General features: G+C 28.6%; 1 protein-coding gene across 1 annotated transcript; it reads right to left on the bottom strand.

The window, feature by feature from the left end:
- Nucleotides 1-1,068: 1,068 nt before the first annotated feature.
- Nucleotides 1,069-2,691, bottom strand: LOC129291398 (AT-hook motif nuclear-localized protein 22-like). The gene is made up of 2 exons (XM_054928710.1): nt 2,490-2,691; nt 1,069-2,328 (listed from the first exon to the last, which is right to left on the bottom strand). Exon 2 carries the CDS (start codon nt 2,264-2,266, stop codon nt 1,319-1,321), a length of 948 nt encoding a protein of 315 aa, XP_054784685.1. The 5' UTR covers nt 2,267-2,328; nt 2,490-2,691; the 3' UTR covers nt 1,069-1,318.
- Between the last annotated feature and the right edge of the window lie 19,169 nt (nt 2,692-21,860).

Below are 21,860 nucleotides of genomic sequence, written 5' to 3' on the forward strand. Positions count from 1 at the left end.
TGAGTTATATTATATTTATGTGTGTTCCTGTGCAAGGGTGTGTGTGTTTGCATATAAATTATTAGAGCATTTCTTACCTCGACTCAACATTGAATCAGGCCTTTTATAATTTTGTCTGATGGGAATGACAGTTTTAGAGAGAAGAAAGAGTAAAACGCTTGGTCATTGAGGGACGTTTTTTTGTGAGTTTGTTGCCTCGGAAATGATCTCTTTTTTTCTTTTTTTGCAGCCACAGACCAGCGCACGTGTGACTCTGTACCCAATGCTCATCTCTGCCACCCTCCATATTCAACCCTAAATCACACACACACACACACACATAACCTCCCATCACCTTATTCCTTGGAATCATCAATGAAGAAACACTACTATTGTAATACTAAAATACTACGTCACACCATGTCTGAAACTTCTCGAGGTTACTTTTTTTCTTTCTAAAACAGATAAAAACCACCAGAAAGACATCATTTACATTAAAAGAGAGAGTGGGGGAGATAGATGTAACTGATGTTTTTCGATGTAATGATGAAACTTGGTAGAAGCTGCGAAAGTGAGAGAGAATCAAGATGATGATATATATATATATATATACTTCTAAGTACTACATTAATTAAAGGAGATTAATAATGATTATGTCTGTTTTTGTATGATGCTGTATGTGTAAACTAGAAGACTTTGAATTCCTCGGAATAGATAAAATTGAGGAGTTCATTTGTTAAAAGAAATAAAACTTGGTGGGGTTATTTGTAGATCATGTGTCCTAGAATCTGAATCCCTTAAAAGTCCTAGAACTTGTGTGTGTGTGTGTGTGTGTGTGTGTGTAATAGAACGCAAAAACCGGGAAAAAAAAAAAGTGTTACTGTGAAAGTAAAAAGAAAAGCTAGAGGCGTTCTGCGAGATATCTTTTTGCTGCATATGGAAAGAGGGACTGATAAATTATCAGACAAGATACCAGAAAAATGCAACAAGAAAATGTGGGAGAGAAAGAGAATAGGATGCTTCTGCTTGGTGTTGAAGCAATGACCAACATCAACAACAACACTTTTAATTAGCTGGTGAACATAATAATAAGAAAATTAAAACATTAAAGCCATTACCCAAAAATTCATGAGAATTTGTACATCCCTTCTTCAATTTCCATTTCCAGCAGACCCCATAATTACTGATGATGATCATGATCATATCACAGGCTTTGATTAAGCATATAAACTATGTAAGTTATATGGAAGAAGGAGAATGAACAGTGACTTAAAAAAAAGAAAGAGATAATGAAAAAAAGTTTCAAACATTTTTTTTTCCAGGAAAATTTTCTGGTTAATTAGAATGGAGGACGAACAGCACTGGCTCCACCCCAGAATCCTTCAGCTGGTAATTGGCAAGAATTCAGAAGATTCTGAGGAACACCATGAAACATCGATGTAGTGTTAGGATCTCCGACGATTTGTTGCTGTAGCTGCGGCGGCTGCTGAGATTGTTGTTGTTGTCCCGCAATTCCCGGCGAGCCTAACCCTCCACTTCCGGGCACCGACACTGCCGCCGTCTCGTCCTCCTCCAACGGCAGCCTCTCGTACGCTGCATTCCCGAACGACGCCGCCATAATGACCACCGGACCTGACGCCAACAACGGGCCCACCACGGTGCCTCCAACGACTTGACCCTGTCCGCCGGACAGATAAATGGCCAGCCCGGAAGCGGCAGGCGGTGCTGGCGGAGGCAGAAACGAGCCGGACAGTGACAGAATCTCGAATCTTCCATGTAAGGTCACAACTGCACCGGGCGAAGCAGGCTGCCGGAGAGTGACATTCGTGACGGTGCCGCTCCCACTCAGAATGCAAACCCCACGCTGCCTCCGCCGTGCGAAGGTGGCGACGCTCTCCATGATGTCTCCGCCGTTGGCGATCTCCATGACGTGGGACCTCAGCGCGTTGGCGCTATCCCTCGTTATTATGATCGGAGGCTTGGGCTTGTTCTTCGAACCCGCCGGTCTTCCACGAGGCCTTCTAGAGCTATTATCCCCACCTCCAGTTCCAGCGGCGTCTCCTCCGGCGGAAACCGTGCTCGAACCCAATTCCTTTCCGTCAGTAAAAGTATTCTCGTGATCTCGCTTCTGACCGCGGCTCAAGCTGCCATTACCGACCTGCTCGTCGTCGGCGGCGGAGTGATTGTTGTTATGATGGGTCTGAAATTGGTGATGGGGATGAAGATGAAGATCTCTGGTGAGAAAGGGTGGTGGAAGAGGACGACCTTGTGCAGCTACTGGATCCATTTTTTTTTTTTTTTAATGTTTTGTTGCTTCTTCAATCCCTCACAACCCTAAATAGCTCTGATCTTTCAACATACAAAGAAGAAAGAGAAAGAAATTGAAGAGGAGAAGGAGATAAAGAAGAAGATGCTTGTTCTGGGGCTTCGTTTCTGGGATTGATTCCTTTTTTTGGAAATGGGGGAAGCTAAGCTAAGAAGCTAAGAAAGGTAGGAGCTAGCTTACATACCTTGAAGAGGGATCGAGAAGAGGAACTTTTGGGAAAAGACGACCAAAATTTGAGCAGAAACAGACATCATAGTTGTGATCTGTCGTGGCCGAAGAAGAACTTGAAGGGCTTGATTTGGATGAGAGAGACGGGGGGAGAGAGGAGAGTGGAGATGAGGGTGAGAGTTAAGAGTTTGGAAGAAATAAGGTAAGTGGGTTATAAGAGAGGAAAAGGATCCTGTTGGGTTAACAAGAGGACTATGATGAGTAGGGAGGGTGGTATTTAGTTAGTTTTTTTTCCCCACTTTTCCTTTTTCTTTACCAAAAAAAAAAGCTTTTGACCGCTATAATTTCATTTAAATTTTTAATTTTTGTTTAATTATTCTTATAATTTAAGAATTTGCATTTAAATTAATGTTTCCAATTTCCAATTTTTTTAAGGATAAGGTGGAAAATAATCTTGCATGCTTGCTTAAAGATATAGACCAAATTCTTTAAAATTTGAAAGTATAGCTAATTCACATTGATATATAAAGAGTTTCTTATTGATATATAAGAAGCTTATTATTAAAAAAATTAAAAATTTATAAGGATTTGTCATTGATATGTAGTGGTATATAATTGACAAATACTATAAATCGATCATAACGCAAAATATAATAAATATTAAGTTATTTATTTGATTTGGTCCTATAATATGGGTTATGTCTACAAAGTTTCTTTTTAACCTAATTATGCTCTAGATTAAAAATTTGATATTTCTTTTGTAAATAAAAATTTAAGTAAGTTGGATTTCAAACTTACTAGGACCAATATATGTCTTCAGGCTTTGAAAAAACACTAACAAAAATGCTTATAGATCACTCATTAACAAAGTTCCATCATCTTCATAATATTTTGTTAGTTTAATTCATCTATATGTTATCTATTTGTTGATCTTATATCAATCTAATTATAAATAAATATAATTTTGGTAAAATATAATAATTAAATTAATATAAGAATGAAGTAATATTAAATCACACATGAAACAAATATTAGTAATTATATTTTCATGGAGATAAAATAGGAAATTTTTTTTGAAACTAAAATTATCAAATATTTATTTATAATTTTTAAAAAAAGAAATTGGGTAAAATTAAAGGGATTATATTTTATTTTCAAAAAGAAAAATAATTTCTATTTTTTGTTGGGGGGGGTGTTTGGAATGCATGCTGCGCTGTTGTTGGGTTAGGGTTAGGTCAATCGGATGATGGGTTTGATTTCGGTAAGACAGCGTGCGCATGGGCGGTGTTGTGGACCCCACACCTTCTTTCTCTCTCCCCCTTCTCACCCATGGTGGGTCCCGTCTATTCAAGGCAATCTCATGCTCGGATTAAGGTCTCTCAAATTATTACTTACTCCCACATCACTATATTTTAATAATAACTTTATTATCAAAATTTGAGATTAAAATGTACTCCTATCAACACAGTTTTAATTTTTTTATTTTTCAAAAATAATAAATAATCGATTTCGTTAACTCAGCCACTTTTTAGGAGACTTTTTGCATTATTGGTAACTTTAATCATTCATTCTTATGTTACAAAACTCTCATCCGTGACTTTTTTTTTCTTACATTAATTTAAATTTATATTCATTATCAATTTTAAAATAATTAATTAGCTAACTTTCGATTATATTAATATCCACACCCCTCGAATTGAAGAACTATTATAATGCCCAAGTCTCAAAAGTACTGAAATTTTTCTAGTTAGGAATTACTGTAACAAAAAAAAAATAGGAATCAATCTTTGGCTTGACCTTGAAAATAATTTATAGATTCATATAAAATTACTCTCTAATTCAGCATATATATCCTAATTGTGATGTAATGTCAAAGATAAAAAAAAAATCTCATATTCAAGTCATAATTGAATTTTAACTTATCCGTTATGAGCGTTATATGTATTACTTTTTCCCCCTATAATTTAAATTTTGTATTATTATGATTATTGTGTGTGTGTGTGTGGAATTAGGAGTATCTTTCTCTGGTTACAGATATATCTTTGCTGCAGTTTGCATCGACCTTGTGATCTTTTACATTATGTAATTAATAAGATCGTATATATGTCTTTTGGATTTGATGAATAAATTCGCGGTAAACTTAGCTGATTGCCCCAAATGAATTGATTAATTTTTATTTGTAATACGAGATATTATTAATATTTTGATTTTGATTTGATAACATATTATTATTATATCATATCATTCGCTATCTAAAGTCATTTTAGGCTCCGAAGGATTTCGATTCAAGCTAAGGCAGCCCCAAATAAAGAAAGCTGTCTTAAAAATGTTTTCTGTCTTTATATTGGGGTAATGAAATTTTTAATCTCTTAAATTTGATTCAATTATCAATTTGTCTTTTAATATTAATTTTTATTAATTTGGTCTATCATGTTTTCTTAAATTATTATATTAATCCTTTTAGTTTTAAAAAATAAATTTACTCTCAAATTAATCCAACATGTATGGTATTTTGATTACTTGGCATATACATTTAGTTAAATAAGAACAAATTAACCCTCAAATTTATTTAATTTTTACTATTTTAGTCCCTTTACACTGTGTTTTGTTCCTTTTTTTAAAAAAAAATTGAGTTTGTATTTTCTATCTAAACAATTACACTTCTTTTCAATAATCTGTATGATTGCTATTAAGATTCTATTATCCATGTCAATAAATTTTAACTCTGATACCTCCTATTCAAACAATAAGGATCAAATCGATAACTCATGCAAACTTAAAGAATCAAATTAATAAAAATTAAACTTGAGAAACTAGCTTGGAACTGAGATAAACTTGAAGGACTAAAAGTTTTACTATTCCTTGTATTTATTAAGCAGAATCAAATTCAAAAAATGAGCATAGTTCATTCCGTTAAGGCTCACAAAAAAAAAATATTCCTTTCGTCTCAAATTATAAAATACTTTAAAAAAATTTAACATTTTAAAATATAAGATACTTTAGTAAAAAATAAGGTTTCATTAATAATAATTTCAATATTATCCTTCTGATATATTAACTCTCTTTAATATGCTTTTATCAATAGAGTATTACCAAATTTTTTAAAGTTTATGTTTTTATCTTAAAAAATAATGTTATAAAATATATTTAATAAACTTTATTGACATATTTTATTTTATCTAAAAGTGTCTTATAATCTAGGAAGAAGAGAGTATTAGTTTTCTAATCTTTACTAAAATACCTCGACAATAAGAGGATTTTTTCTTAGGTTAAATATTAAAATATAAGACATTTTAGTTTTTTAATGTGTAATAATGAACTTTTTTAAAAAATACTCTTACTAAATAAATTACTCAATCAACCATTCACATTTAAGTGAACACACCTTATTAAATAAAGATAAACATGAAAAAATAATATTAATTGGTTTAGACAACTAACTAATTTATTAAGGACATAATTTAATTAAAATATTTTATATTTTTAAACATATGGACTAATATTTTCAATTATATCTACTAAATACCAAACACAAGTGCCTTAATAATGACAATTAAATTTTAACAATATTATCTTTTCATGAAGTGGTTGAAAAGTAATAATTATAATAATTACTTAATTCCTTATATTGTGGATCAAATTACAGAAACTCTTAAGATATCTACTCCTCCGGTCTTTTTTATTAATCATATTTTAAAAGATTTTTCAATTCTTATATTAAATCACTTCGCCTTATTTTTGTAATCTTTACTGTACAATTTCAAACTTACCATTCAATAAATTTTAGAAAGGACCCCGTTTCAATTCTCAAGAAACTTTTTCACATAATATCAAATAACTTCTTTTTAAATTTAGGGGCACAAAATTGAAAAGTAATTTATTTTTTAGATAATTTTATTATTCTAACTAATCAATAATATTAATGATTTAATTAGATAAAAGTGATTTATAAAAAGAAAATAGTATTGGTGGGCAAGGAGTAAATGGGAAAGATGGAGATGGATGAGGAAGAGTGGAGAGAAATAGGAGAGTGCATGAAGAGCGTGCAAATAAGAAGAGAAAGTGCGGGTGAAGCGTTGGACGAAATCCTGAGTTTGCAGGGAGAGCTCAGCTGTTTGCATTGTTCCAATAACGTTCCTTCCTTCTCTTTCACTTCTTTATGTTTTCTCTTCAGACTCATATTGCTTCTTCTTCTTCCTCTTCTTCCTTCACTCACATCCCGTGCTCATCCTCTCTTCATCAATCCCCATGCACACAAACTTTACTTTTCCAAATTGTTGGCTTTTACCTTAATTGGAATGCTTGAAACTAAGTATAAAATGAGTTTGATGTCGCACATTAACCATATCAAACATGGGAGCACATTCAGGGCTCTTTAGGGGTGATTGAGCAATCAATTTAGATGTTCAATTTAATTTGGATGGTTCAGATTAAACTACTTTTTTATTTTTAAATAAAAATTTATAAAATTTTAAGAAATATATTTATTATTAACATGTAGTTGGTATTAATCAGATCAGTTAAAATTTAGTATTATTTTTTAATTTTTTATGAATTGATAATACAAATTTACTCTAAATTGTTTTAAATCTGACAAATAACAAGTTAAAAATTTTGAATTTGAATAATACACACTAAATTTGTATGATCAATTTATAAAACTTATAAAAAAAATTAATATTAAATGTAGACTCATGTGATTAAATATCAATGCTATATGTTAATAATAATATATTTCTTTTAACATTTTAAATTTTTATTTAAAAAATAAAAAAATAAAAAAGTAGTTTAATCTGGACCATTTAGATTCATTGGTGATGAGCACGCGGTGCTTCCCATCAAACATTAAGACATCATGAATATATACTCCTCTGTTTTATTTATAAATCATTTATAATGTTTTCTTGTTAAAAAAGCGTAAAGTATTTTAATCAAATATTAATCTTACCCCAATAAAGGAGTTAATTATCTTCAAAATAATACCATTTTTTATATTTATCCTTATTTAATAAGGTATTTTACTCTAAAATAAATATTAAGTGATTTATTTATTAAGGATATTTTTAAAAAAATATAATGATTATACTTTAAAATGCTAAAAATATCTTACATTTTTTAATATTCAACCCTTCAAAAAAAATTTTACATTTTTGAATGGAAGGAGTATGTTTTATTGAAACTAAGAAAAATTTTAAATCTCGTTAACTTTGTCTAAAAATTTAATAAGTGTTTAATTTATTTCTGTTAAATATACACCTACTTAATAATATATTTTTCTCTCTTCCCATATTCAATGGAAAGATAAAAAAAATTTATGATAAAAAATTTATTGATGTGATGACTTATAAATATAATAAAAAAATTTCTTTACCCTATAAATAGAATAGAGAACCTTTCTTTTTGTGTGAGACAATACTATTTTAAAGTACTTCTTTTAGTCGTAAATACAAGTTCCTCTTAGTTAACTGGATGCAAAAATCTCATATCGTAGCAATGACCTAACATATGTTAAGTAATTGTAAGTCTTACATGCTATGTCACGTGTAAATGGATTAGAAGCAAAAATATTTATGAAATAGTACGATACGATGCAATTTTGCCAACAATCTAAAAAGGGTGCAAACATTCCCAATTTATAACAAATGTTTGTGCTTACAAAAGTTGACCATGTGTTAGAAACATTGAAATTTTATTTGTTATGAACTGCGAACATAGAAAAAATATATGCTTTCAAATTTGTCCTAAATAGCTGAAATTAACCTTAACCCAGAATTAATTCGCAAAGATAAAAATATAATGCCCGAGTACAGAAGGGTATTATGAGAAAAAATGGTTAATATGTAAGTGAAAAGAAAATGAGACCTTATATTTTGGATCAAACCAAAACTTTCAAATGGACCTCATATTTAGAATGAGTAATTGGAATTCAAGTCAAGTTTAAACTAGGAGGAAATTTCTCGTAATTAATATATTTTTTATACTAGCTCAATGCTCAAATTCAACACCTTATTCTGAGATTGTTGAGTTCCTAATCAATCAACATATACCCATGGTTAGCATACTGTAAATTTTAAAACTGTTAAATAAATAATATATCCATTTAAAAAAATATAAATAAATCAAATGCCTTTGACGAAACTTTTTATGCTGACTTTTATGTACATACATATTAAAAAATGATACTTTTAATTCTTTAATCACAATTTCACTATATTTTTTATTCAATTATTATTAAATATAGTTTGAAAATTTAAAAAGACCCCACACATACAGACATATAAAGAAATAAAAAATGTCTTCGATCTATGTTTAGTTTCTGTGCATAAAAAATAGATGTTCAAATAGGTAACTAATCAAGATTTGATGTCTTTGTTAATATTTAAGGGCCTCATCCATAAATATATCATATATATTATATATTATATATTTATATTTATATATTATATATAATTTTTTGTGTCAACTGTTAAATAACAATACACACACATATATCCTATTAAACTATTATAAAATGTTCACATAAAACAAAAGAACACACTAAAATACTTTATTGGACTTCATATATTCATTGAGGATAAATATTATATTATTAATATGCATTACTTATATATTAATTCTACACAAAATTCCACATGTTAGTTAAACGAGCGAATAAAAAATAGTTTATTTCCCACATTCCAACCCAGAGAAATTACCTTATAGGATAACAAATTTTCTTTCAAGCAATTAAGAATAGTTTGCAAAAAAATAATATTGCAAATCATATGGCCGCTTGAACAATTCTTCGCTGGTTCAACAAACATTCTAGTTCTAATTGTTTGACAACATTTAATCAATTAATAAGAAGAAACGCGTTTCAATAATGAACAGAAGACATTTCCTTTATAACTTTATGTGTTCCACAGTAATCATTAATGATGCTATTTGCTAAAAATTTTTATAAGGAAAATTAATGATTTGGTCTTTATGGTTTTAAATTTTGGGTTCCTTGTTTGTTTTGGTGACAGCATTTGAACTTGAAAGTTGAAGCTATACATAGGGAATGCTTTCTTCAACTTCCATGAAAATATGATACGTAATTTTGTGTATATCCGCAACTATGCATCTTTTTCCTTGCTATCAAAATATCAAAATTGGGCAATAAACCTAGGAGCAAATATAACTCACACAACCAATGAGGCAGTGTTGGGTTTAATGGAGGGGTTGAGGTCTCTGATGAATCAATATTTAAATTTCCTCCAAGATGTATCTGTATTTAATATATAACCGTGCTACGAATATGATTATTTTTAATACGAGAATACTACATGTGTCTAATAAAAAAAATATAACTCGTGTAAGTTTTAAATGAATTCATTATTTCACTAGAATATAATAGAGTGTGATAATTTATCCAATAATTTTTTTATTTGAATTATGTGCATATAATTTTTCGAACTTGGAGTTATTTACAAGCAAATTTCTTTAATATATTAATTTTTTGTGAAATAACATATAATAATTAATGGTATGAAACTAATATTAAGATTTTGTAATCAATTTCGAAAATTAAAAAAACGTGTAAATTGTTTAAAATGTATGAATATATAAATATATAATTGACACAAATACACAGTACATATAATACTTATGTATATATAATTCAAAATAAATAACATATCGGTAAGTTAAGGACAATTTAGCTTATTTTAGACCTTGTGCAAAACATGAGGCCTACCATATAACTAATGGAAAAAGTTATAATATCATATTAATATATCAAAACATATGATAAAACTTCTAGTTAGTAAGTCATATCATTCACAAAACATGAGCTATATATAAGATTTACTTATCACCCTACTACTCCCTTCAATATTTTAAGGCATTTTGAATCAAATTATATTCTCAATGAGTTTGATAATTATCTTTAAAATTACAAAATATTTCAGTGTTTGCTCTTATTTAATATGATGACTCAATTAAAAAAAATCTTATATTAATTATACCCCTAATTAAGGATATTGCAAAAATTACCTTCTTAATTGCATTTTAAAAGATTTAAAATGTCTTATATTTTTTGACATGATATTTAAAAAAATGCTTTATAATATTAAATGGAGAGAGTTTCCCTAGAGCGTGCACACTCTCTAGTCTCTTTTTTTAGGGCATTTTCTAGAATGATTCTTTGATCATTAATACAAGAAAATTTTACCTTTGTTATAATTTTAATTTTAATGCTCATCGTATAATGTATATCTCCCTTCATATTTTTAATAAGGGTAAAGTTATAAATTTTAATGAAATAGTTGAAAACACCTTAGATAAGTGGGAGTATATATTATGTATATACTACTTTGGTCCCTATTATAATTAATATATTTTTTTAAAAGAATTCTTTATTCCTTAATATAAGGCACTTAATGGGATAATATTTTCTTATTTAAAGGTAGACATTTATCTTAGTGAGGATTTAAATATTGGTTTGCCACATGTTGATGTTGTGAAGGATAATTATATTTTCTCAATAATACTCTACCCGATTCCAAATAGAGGACCTTAGCTTTTTAATTAATTCAACAAGAATAACTTTTTTTGACAGCACTTTTTAGATTTCAAATATATTTTTGAGATAATTTCGAAGCAACGTTTATGAAATGTTTTTTTTTTGCAGAAACACATTGGAAAAGAAAAAACAGTCAGGCTTTAAAAAAATAGTTAAATTAGTTACTTGCAATTAATTAACGTATCAAATATTTTGGTCTAAATTATAAGACATTTTTTTAGATCATCTTGATTCAAAATATAAGACACTTGGTCTGTTTTAATTTTTTTATTTTACTCTTGTACTTATTAACTTAGTTAGTTTGTTGTGTAGTGTTTATTACATTTTTCTCACTCTTCATGATAGCTAAAACTTTATTGATCTGTAAGGAGGATCACGCTTTCTCATATTATAATGCTTCATTAAAAAATTATTTCTCTCATTTAATTTATCAGTGACAATTAGGGAAAAGGAAAATAAAAAGGAAAACTTATAATATTTTTAACTGAAAATAAGGATATAATTGAATTTTATTAGTATTCGAATTATAGTTAAGAATATTTTGTATTTTGGATTGGAGGGAGTGTGTCTTAAATCGTGTCACCAATGAGTATCCACACAATATAATTTCATTAACACTTGAAATTCGTGATTGACCAAAAAGAAAAGATAACAAGAGTTAAAGGACGATTTTATGGGAGTGCATTTCAATCATTTTTATGCGATCATATAATATGGATTAAAATGATGAAATGAATGTAAAAAATATAGACCATAGAGCTGTGATTTGTGTGTTTTTTTGGTGCTAACATCTCCTGCTACCTTGTAATCAAATCAATGAATCTTATATAAGTACTATGTGAGACACTTACCGGATAAGAGAAGGGGGAGTTTCACCAAATCCGGATCCCAAATATTTGTACTACTTATTCACAATTACCCTTGACATTGAATGAAAGGTTTTAACTAATAATGACTTTTTTTTAAGAAAAATTGAGCATTAATTAGGGATAAATTTGATAAAAATAGTTAATACAATAGACAAAGTGAAGTAATTCTTATAAAAGACCAAAACAACATAATTAAAAAGATGCTATATTTAGCATCAGTGGAAGTGGTGGTGGTGACGACATCCCGTTGCCACACATTAAGATCTTGTAAATGAGTTTTGGATATATTTATTCTGATTCTATTTATAAAATATATTTTAGAAATGTTTTTTAGTTTAAAATATAAGATATTTTTATAATAATAAATTATTTTTTAAATTTTATTCTTTTTTTAATTAGTACGAAGGTATTTAACATAACTGTATTATTATTTAAAGTTAAGGGTAAAAATAAAAATACGTTTACCTTTTTTATGATATTAAAAAATTAATTTTTTCTTAATATGCATAAAATGATTAAAAATGTTCTATAATAAAAACTGAAGGAGGTATAAACTAAGGGTTAATGATGATTCAAAACCTAAATTATTGTTCAAATAATATCTTAGATCTTGAACTCTTGAAATGTGTGAAAATTCTTTTCAAGTTTTAAATTTTAAATGTTTGAAATCTCAACATTAAGATGAAAAAAAAATAATAATTATTTTTAAGGGTCAAATAAGTCCCATATCAACATACAACTCGATTCCACAATTATAAAAATGGCCACTTTTTTCAATTGATGACAGAGTTCAAACACTCAAAATTTAAAAGTTCAAAAAAATTTTTTTAAATATTTTTAAAATTTAAGATTTAAAATATTATTTATCCAGTAGTTTAAGATTTATGATGTTAATTAATCTAAAATAATAATAACAAATGGAAAGGGGAGAAACATGTGGGGTCATGGGAAATTGTGAAGGGGGCCCACCTGAAGAAAATGGTTGGGATGAGAGGTGGGGCGAGGCGACCCTTGTTTAAGGAATGCTATCCGTTTCTGTCTCTAATTTTTTATTTTGGGGTTCGGCGATCTTTAGTTTTGTGGGTCCCCCTTTCCCCTCATCTCCCTTACGTGTCTTCCCCGCTTTCTCTCCAACTCTTATCTTCCATCATCCCCTACTCTCTCAATCTATCCCCACGCGCCTCTTTTCCACGCTCCTATCGCCATTCGTCCAATTAACCAAGTCTCATCCAATGTGCCAATCTCCGTTTGCCTATTCTTTGTTAGTATTCATGGCCAAATTACTTGCTCTGTTGATTAGGATGTTGAAGATACAAGTTCTTTTTTTTTAAAGGGGAGATAATATGGCCAAATAATTATTTAGTATTGTGGTTGTGCTAGCTAGATTCAAACATTATGGGTAATTAATTAAGATAATTTTTCAAAATGTTTTTTGCATTCATAATTCAAATTCGAGACTTTACACTTATACTATCAAAATTCTCAGTTTTCTAAGCTCTTGTTTTGAAAGAAGCCCTAGACATGATGGAAGACATGGATTTAGGAAAAGTAATCTTTGAAGCAGACCATAAGAATTATTTGAGAATGTTGTGCTAGGAAAAGCAAAATGCCCTTATTGAAGATTGATGCATACTCCTTCTCTTTAATATCATAATTTATTTTTAATGGAATTATACTCTCAAGAAGGAAGTTAATTATTTTTTAAAATTATACTTATAACCCTTATTAATAAGATATCTAATTAGAAAACTTTATTAATTACACCACTAATTAAAAGTATTTTTGAAAACTCCATTATTGCACTTTAAAAAGATTCAAAAAAATATCTTATATTTTTTTAAACTATTTTATATTTTTAAATGGATGGAGTATTGTTATTAAGGACTTATTTTTGTTTTCATGAAGAGAAAAGTTAGGGGGGAAAAGACTAGAGAGAAAATATGAAACACTCATGAAGGATCAAACTTGCATCATCAAACTTAAGAAATATTTAAGGAGATTCTTAGTATCATCGTGGCACAAGTCTATTGGCGATTGGCTTGTCGAAGCTTTTTTTTATTTGCTTACATGCACTTTTTTTATTAAATATTTTTAAATGGATGGAGTATATGTTATTAAGGACTTATTTTTGTTTTTCATGAAGAGAAAAGTTAGGGGGGAAAAGACTAGAAGAGAAAATATGAAACACTCATGAAGGGTCAAACTTGCATCATCAAACTTAAGAAATATTTAAGGGAGATTCTTAGTATCATCGTGGCACAAGTCTATCGGCGATTGGCTTGTTGTAAGCTTTTTTTTATTGCTTACGTGCACATTTTTTATTAAATATAATTTATTTAAGACATGATTAAATATTAAATATAAATATGTTTAGGGAGGATTTAAACCTTGATTGTTAAAATTAGTTAATTGTAAGGAAAATATCTTTGTTAAATGAGATCTTAATCCTCCTCTTCGATGTCGCTATCTTCAATCTTGATGTCTTGTAATCTTGGAGATGGTTGAGTCTTGAGCGTGGCTTTATTTATAGTGATCAAAGTTGTTTTGTTGAGGCCAAAATCATAATAAAAATAATAATGAACTTCAAAAGAAAAAAAAAAAAAAAGGATGCTCATGGTCGTGGACGTAGACTTTTAAAGCCGCCGATGAATGGGGTCCCTTTTTTCTGATGCCATGGAATATTCGTTGGGTTGCCCCAATATCATATCATGTCACTCTCGTGGGAGCTTTGATTAATCCTTTCATGTTTACTCTCAATTCATTTCTTCATTCACTCATGCGAAAGATCATGAGTTTTTCACGTCCGTCAATCATATGATGTTATACGAAACGTAATTATTACAAAAATTATACATTTGACATTAATTAATAATTGTTAAAATGTTCAAATCTGAGTTGACTTAAAATACAATATAGAAAATCCTATATCAGATAAAATTAAATTTAATAATTAATATAAAAGAAAAGGAAAATGATTAAAAAACTTGAGCATCAAGATTATACTTTTTTGCTACTCTTCCCAGTTGTTCTCTACCATTTTCGGATGGTTGTTGTTTCACATTCATAATAAATAGTTTCAGGATTAGGTTTATCCAATCCTTGAAGCCCGTATTGTGTGCTAGTTTGAGTCAAAAAAATGGACTTGTGCGCTCACACTGTTTAAAGATAAAAATGGGATTTGCCCCTACTGCTGGAACAAGAACTTGGTATTTTTGCTGTCTTCAATATGATAAGCTTGTAAACTCACACTTAAAAGAAGATTGTTAAGATGATATAGAAAGTCTCACATTAAATAAAATTAAATTTAATAATTAATAAAAAAAATCCATATATAAACTCACCACTTGGGGCCAGGTTTTTGAGTGAAGATATGATATCCTTATGCTATTCTTACTGATCATGTTTTCTCTTTGGCTTCTAATTCCTAACAATATTAAATATAAAATGTAAAATAAATCATATTATTCATAAAACAAATAATATAAATATTTAAAATTAAATAATTTAGGTTTCACCTTTTTTTGGAAAAGAAAGGTATCAATTCATTCACAAAATAAAGACACAAATAATGCCATCAGTTGGATTGCACCCTTGATATGATGAATTAGGCCAAGTGAGTGGAGTCCAAGTTGGGTTAATAATTAATTTATTATTCAATGGTAGTTACTAGAATATTTAGATGAAGTATTTTGATGAGTTTCTTATTCTTTTGCCTGTTTAAAATATCCATAATTAACATGATTATATATATTATATATATATATATAGACTATGCAAGACTTATTATGATATTGAAGAAGACAGCGAAGTTTCCTCTTTCCTTTTCTAGATTTATGCATGGAGGAGAAAAGTTAAAAGAACGAAATTATGTTGGTGCCATGATGTCTTTCCGAGGACATGTCTTTTTTTTTTTTTTTGAGAAAAGTACATGTTATATATTGATTAAAAGCATTTTGTGAGATTCTAATTAAACAATACGATTTCAATGTTTTGGTTTCTTTCTTTCTTTTTTTCCCGCTTAATTAATTAGTATTTTCTAATATTTAATAAGCAATTGCAAAGTGTGCAATGTAACCTTCAATCATGTATATTGGGTCACGATTTCCTTCGTTAGTATACTATAATTATTTAAAAATAATTCACATTTATGAGTTTGTAATTTATCAATAATGTAAACAAGAATTAACTCGGACTCTCATAGGTTTAATCACCTCAAGCAGATGAACCAGATCTTAATTGAATCATGATTAGCTTTAATAGAAAAAGAAATAAGTCATTTATACAATTAATAAATACTAGTTGAATCATTTAAAAAAATATGCCAAAAACCTTTTTTTAATGAATTTTGAATATTCAAAGATTCATATTCTTTTAATTACTTGACTATCTTAAAGATATTTTATACTTTGTTCTTTTAATTAAAGTTAAAAATTGACCTTTATAATTTGCTTATGTATTTTGATCAGTTATAGTTTTCATTAATTAGAGGTGGGCTTGCATTGCTATCCATTGCATTCGATATATGAACTACATTATTTGTGCCTTATCGATCAATTGTATGATTTCTTAAAATTCTTTATTCACATAGAAAAATGGCCAAATTATACATAATGTACCTCAACTTTATGTCATGTACAACGACTCCTTAACTCTTATATTTTTTAAATATTACCCCTACTATTAATTTTGTTCATTTCTTGTATGCATATACCTCAAAGTCTAAGCAGTCATATGCACTCAAAAATAAAGTTTAAGGGGTATGTATATAATTGATGGTTGTGTCCATTGTATTAAAAAATACATTAATTATTTAAATATATAAATGTACGTGGTGGGGAGCATGCTTCATGCTCAGCTTGATTATTAGTAAGTCATTAATTATTAATATATAAATATTGCAAGATATGATGTAAGTCAGTAAGTGTACTTATACATGCGGTATATAGAGATTTTGTAGTTGAACTATTAAATATTAACATATAGTTTAATTTCCGTCCCCAAAAGGATTAATAATAGTTTCATATGTTTAATTTCAAGCTTTGCAATACCCCAATATTAATTAATTAATTAACGCGTCAAGCAAGAATCATTGCCTTTTGATGCCTCCAATTGATATGGGAAAATTCAGTCCAAAGTCAATATATATATATATATATATATCGAAGTAAAGTGATATTTCATTTTGAAGCTTTGGTGTGTAAATGGAAGAATAAGGAGCCTAAAGCATGAACTTTCTCATGTTATTTTTATTATGATAATACTTTTTGTTATTTTAGAATTTAGATTATTTGAGTCTGACATAAAATTCAGGTTTTTTAAAAAAAGTTAATATTTTTAAAATCATATATTTAATAAATAATTGTTTTTATTGATCTCAAATGAACTTCAAGTCAAGGGAAAACCATTAAAAGTTTTCCTTTAAAAAAAAAAACTAAGCCCAATCATATCTAATTAGGCGTGGTTCAAATAAACAAAGGCAAAAACTTATTAGCTAAAACCAACCTATGGCGTGTTTGGGTTGGCATTTAAGCCACCTCAGATCAAAATGCAATTTTTAACTAAAAGCACAAATTGTCGCTATATTGGGGAAATAGTGTGGTGGCATAGTTCCAAAGTCCAAACACAAACATTTCATTTATTTGGGGAAGTTGAAAATAAAATCAAACTTTATTTAAATCAGTCTTAATCTACTCATATTAATTCAGTTATATTAGATTAAATCGATTTTGAACACCTTTACTCCTTAATGCAACAAAACCTGTTTTAGAAACAAAAAAAAAATCTGTTTTTGGCTAAAAAAAGATATAGTTATACTTATAGAGTTATACTTGCGCAGTTGCGCATATTTTCAACTTGATTGTCTCGATTTGAATTTGTTAGCGCCTAATGTGAAACTGATAGGTATTGAATAAATAAATAAATAAATAAATGAGATGGGAGATCAGCTACTCTCTTCTTGTTTTATTATTATATTATTTTTTTTTGGCCAGCAAAAATCAGCTACTCTGATACAGACTCGATATGATATGATAATATTATATGGCAAGTAGTAAAATAAATTGAAGAAAAATAAATAATAAATAAATAAAAGAGGGAGGGGGGCGTGTAGAGTTGACTGAGTGCATGTAGGTTGAATGGCGAACCGAGGCGTGTGGGCTTAACTGCATGCAATGTGCTTTCCCACACTGACACTGTTCACTATTCTCAGCCTTTATTTCTTTTTTGTTTTATTTATTATTTATATTCCACTTGCCATCTTCTACCATTAATCCATTATATATATATATATATATATCTATATCTATGATAAAATTTACATAAACCTATAAAATAAATGTAGATTTTTAGGAGCATTTTGCAGCTCAGTTAGTTAATTACTTCCTCCATATCAAATTATAAGATATTTTTAGATAAAATCTCATATACTAATAAATTTTATTAAATACACTTAACGACTTTATTTTTTTCAAAATAAAAATATAAAATTTTAAAAATACTCATCATTTAATATATTGAAAAGAGAAGAGACGAAAATTAATTATAGAGGGATAAAGGGTAATACTCTTTTGGTCTTATTTATAAGTCGTTTCCAACATATTTCACCAGTACCATAAAAAAGTTAAAACTCATTAATTCTATTTTAAAATTTAATAAGTTCTCAACTTTACCCATATTAAATATATATATATATATATATATTTTTTAATAATATATTTTCTCTCTCCGACATTCAATGAGGGTGAAACAGGCAATTTGTGTTGAAAATTAAAATATGTGACTTATAAATATGACCAAAAAAATTTTGTCTCTCTCTGCCCTATAAATAGGACCAGATGGAGTATTAAAATTAATGCATTTAATGAAACCTTAATCTATATAAAGTGTCTTATATTTTGAGATAAAAGATTTTTTCAAAAGTGCCTTATAATTTGGGGCGGAGGGAGTACTTTCTAAGAATAAACGTCAAAATATCAATCAAGCTAATTGCTATGGTTTACCATCTTTATTTGAAATACCTGTTTAGATTTTTTTTTTTCAAAGTAATTGTTACTTTATAATTTTAATATTTTTTGTATAGTTTTTCCCAATATTACTAACGATAATCATAGGTCAAATGACCAGATGATATATCGCTTAAAAAAATAAACAATGAAAGTGTAGATGATCTATATATATATATATATATTAGTCAAATAACATCAAATGTTACGGTATAAAATTTAAGTTGTTTATTAGCTTTCTTAAACCATGAGACAAACAAAAGCTTAAAGGTTGGCAGGACGGCTGTGTCTTGGAAGGGAAGCTAGGGAAAGGGTTAAAAAACCTAAAAAGGGACTCTCTGGAAAACCGAAAATAATTAGATTCTATGGTTTTGAGAAAATGACAAATAAGGATCTACAAGACATTAATTACAATTATGAATCTTGATTTATTGAAATTCTAATAATGAACCATGGTCAACTTTACTTAGAATTAAAAAGCATGAGTTTAAAATTAAAAACAGATGCTACTGAAAAATTATTATTATAAATTGGGACTATTGTTAATTTTAGTTAGGAAAATGAAAATCCAAACTTGAAAATGGGATTAACAATAGTCATCCTAACCCACAAGAATAATTTTAGTAATCCCAACTCATAATACTTAAGATCCTAATTTTTTTAACTGAGATTAACAATAATCCCAATGTAATGTCTTTTCTTAATTTTTTTAATTGATTTATCTATATATTGACAAGCATAAAAATTTATAGTGATTGGTTTCATATTTAAAAATTCAAGAGTACCTTTTAAAAGTTTTACAAGTGAATCTCAGTTTCATACTCGAAAACAATATTTCCAAGCATGGATCCTAGTTTTTTCAACTAGTATTAACAATATTCCCAACCCAAATAGTAATTTCAATAATGTCTTTTCTTAATTTTAAACTCATACATTTTTATTTCAAGTAAGGATCATGGTGCATTATTGAGATTTTAATATTTCAAGGTCATCAATTATAATTAATGATCTTCTAGAGTCCTTAATTGTCAATTTCCCTATGGATTTTAAGATGGAAGCCATCTCCACTCATTTTCTTGGAAATATTTTTTTGGGTAAAAACCAAATATATGTTAATATTTAAAAACAAATACAAACACATAAGGGTATATTTGGAGCATGCTCCCGCTATCCCTTTGTAATATACGTAGTGTATAACATAAATTTCTATAACATAGAATTATCGGAATATAAGTAGGTACAAAAATAATTAGCAAAAAAGATGATGGAGATGAGATCCAAGGCGGATTATTGATAAACACTAAGCCATATCAAACCATCAGCAAAAGTACTTGGATGTTGTTCCTCATACATATCTTTGACTCCCTGGAGTATAATACGCAATCATTGAATACAATGTGTAGATGAGTCTTCTTGATAATCTTGGATTTTCTGATTCAACAATGAACTTTCCATGTTTTGGAACTCTGAAGAATATCTTCATTGAAATTCCATGGACAAAATTGAGTATGTGGATGTTGGGAATTTATCCATGTATGAGATGGAGCTTGAAACATATTGCAATGGAGGATGTAAAACCAGTTTCTTTGTGCCATTAACAGAGCTTCCATTGGCATGACATTCAAATTTTGAAAACACTTTTGGTTCCTGCATCTCCATATAGCGTAAAAAAAAAAAAAACAAAAACAAAAACAATGCAGAATTGTATAAAAGTTGATCCTTTTCCTCTATGAGTGATAAAATCCATTGTTTAATCCAATGACACATATAGACTAGCTTATTTCTAATTTGTAAATAAATTTTATTAGATATATTACTGTCGTGGTTTTTCTAATTATCAAATGAGACATATAGACTAGCTTATTAAGCAAAAGAATCCTACAATGCACTTTTGTTAGAGACCTAATACTTCCAATGACTTCAATCCACATCATTGCACTCGCCTTTCACTACTCAGTTTTGTGATTAGCCATCCCAGAATATTAGCCTAATAATTAGAAGGAAGAACCATTTGCACTTATAAAATAAATCACATTTCGCTTATATAAACTTCTCCAGTGTGAGACTTGTCACACGCAAATATGTACACATCCTGCTAATTACTCCACATGTGTGGCATTAGTTGAAATTATAAAAGCTTGATTAAAACAAAATAAATTATAAAAACCTACTTCAAAATTAAAGAAAACTATAGGAGACTTGCAAATTACTTGATGCTTTTTAAATATTGCTAAAATTTCAAATGGACTCTTCTCGATAATGACACCAACCCATTTTATCAAAAATACTTACTTTACGGTTTTCAATTGCCATCAAGCTAGTACCAAATATAAACATAATTAATTAGTAATATTACCGTAATTATTTATAAATGAAATCATTTATATTCATGTAATTATATATTTAAAAAACCCAAAAAATAAAAAAAATTATTTAATACAGTATCAACCTAGCTACTTGGTGGAGGGTGACAAGAAAATTCGGTGGAAGAAGTACGAGAGGTTGGATCATTGATTTGATTGCACCGTTGTCTTGATATGAACTGATAACCTTTAAGAGAGAGATGAGAAGATAATAATAGATACAGAGGAAGCTTGTTGATTGGTTGAATGAAGAATCTAATTATTTATTTATTTAATTATCAATTTGTTTATTTAATTAATTAAGTGTCAGCACCGGGAATAACGGTGTGCCACCACGCCCCCACGTTACTTTCTTCTTTCTCCTTATCTCTCCCCTTTCAATTCTTTAATTAATTACAGAAGCTACCAAATCAAATGGATCGGACCAAAACCATCTTAATTTTTTTTTGTTCATATAAATATTTAGATGAAAATTAAATTTGAGTTTCAATGGTTATTAGGGCTAAGATAGTTACCACGGCTGAAAAAATATTTACAAATTATTCACTATCATAAAAGAGATTTAATCCCGTGTTTTTTGAAAGAATATGAATTGTGTTCTTACCGGTT

The sequence above is a fragment of the Prosopis cineraria genome, unplaced genomic scaffold, assembly GCF_029017545.1.
Source record: "Prosopis cineraria cultivar Desert tree isolate PC_DT_omini unplaced genomic scaffold, ASM2901754v1 PC13, whole genome shotgun sequence".
Classification (NCBI taxonomy): Eukaryota; Viridiplantae; Streptophyta; class Magnoliopsida; order Fabales; family Fabaceae; genus Prosopis; species Prosopis cineraria.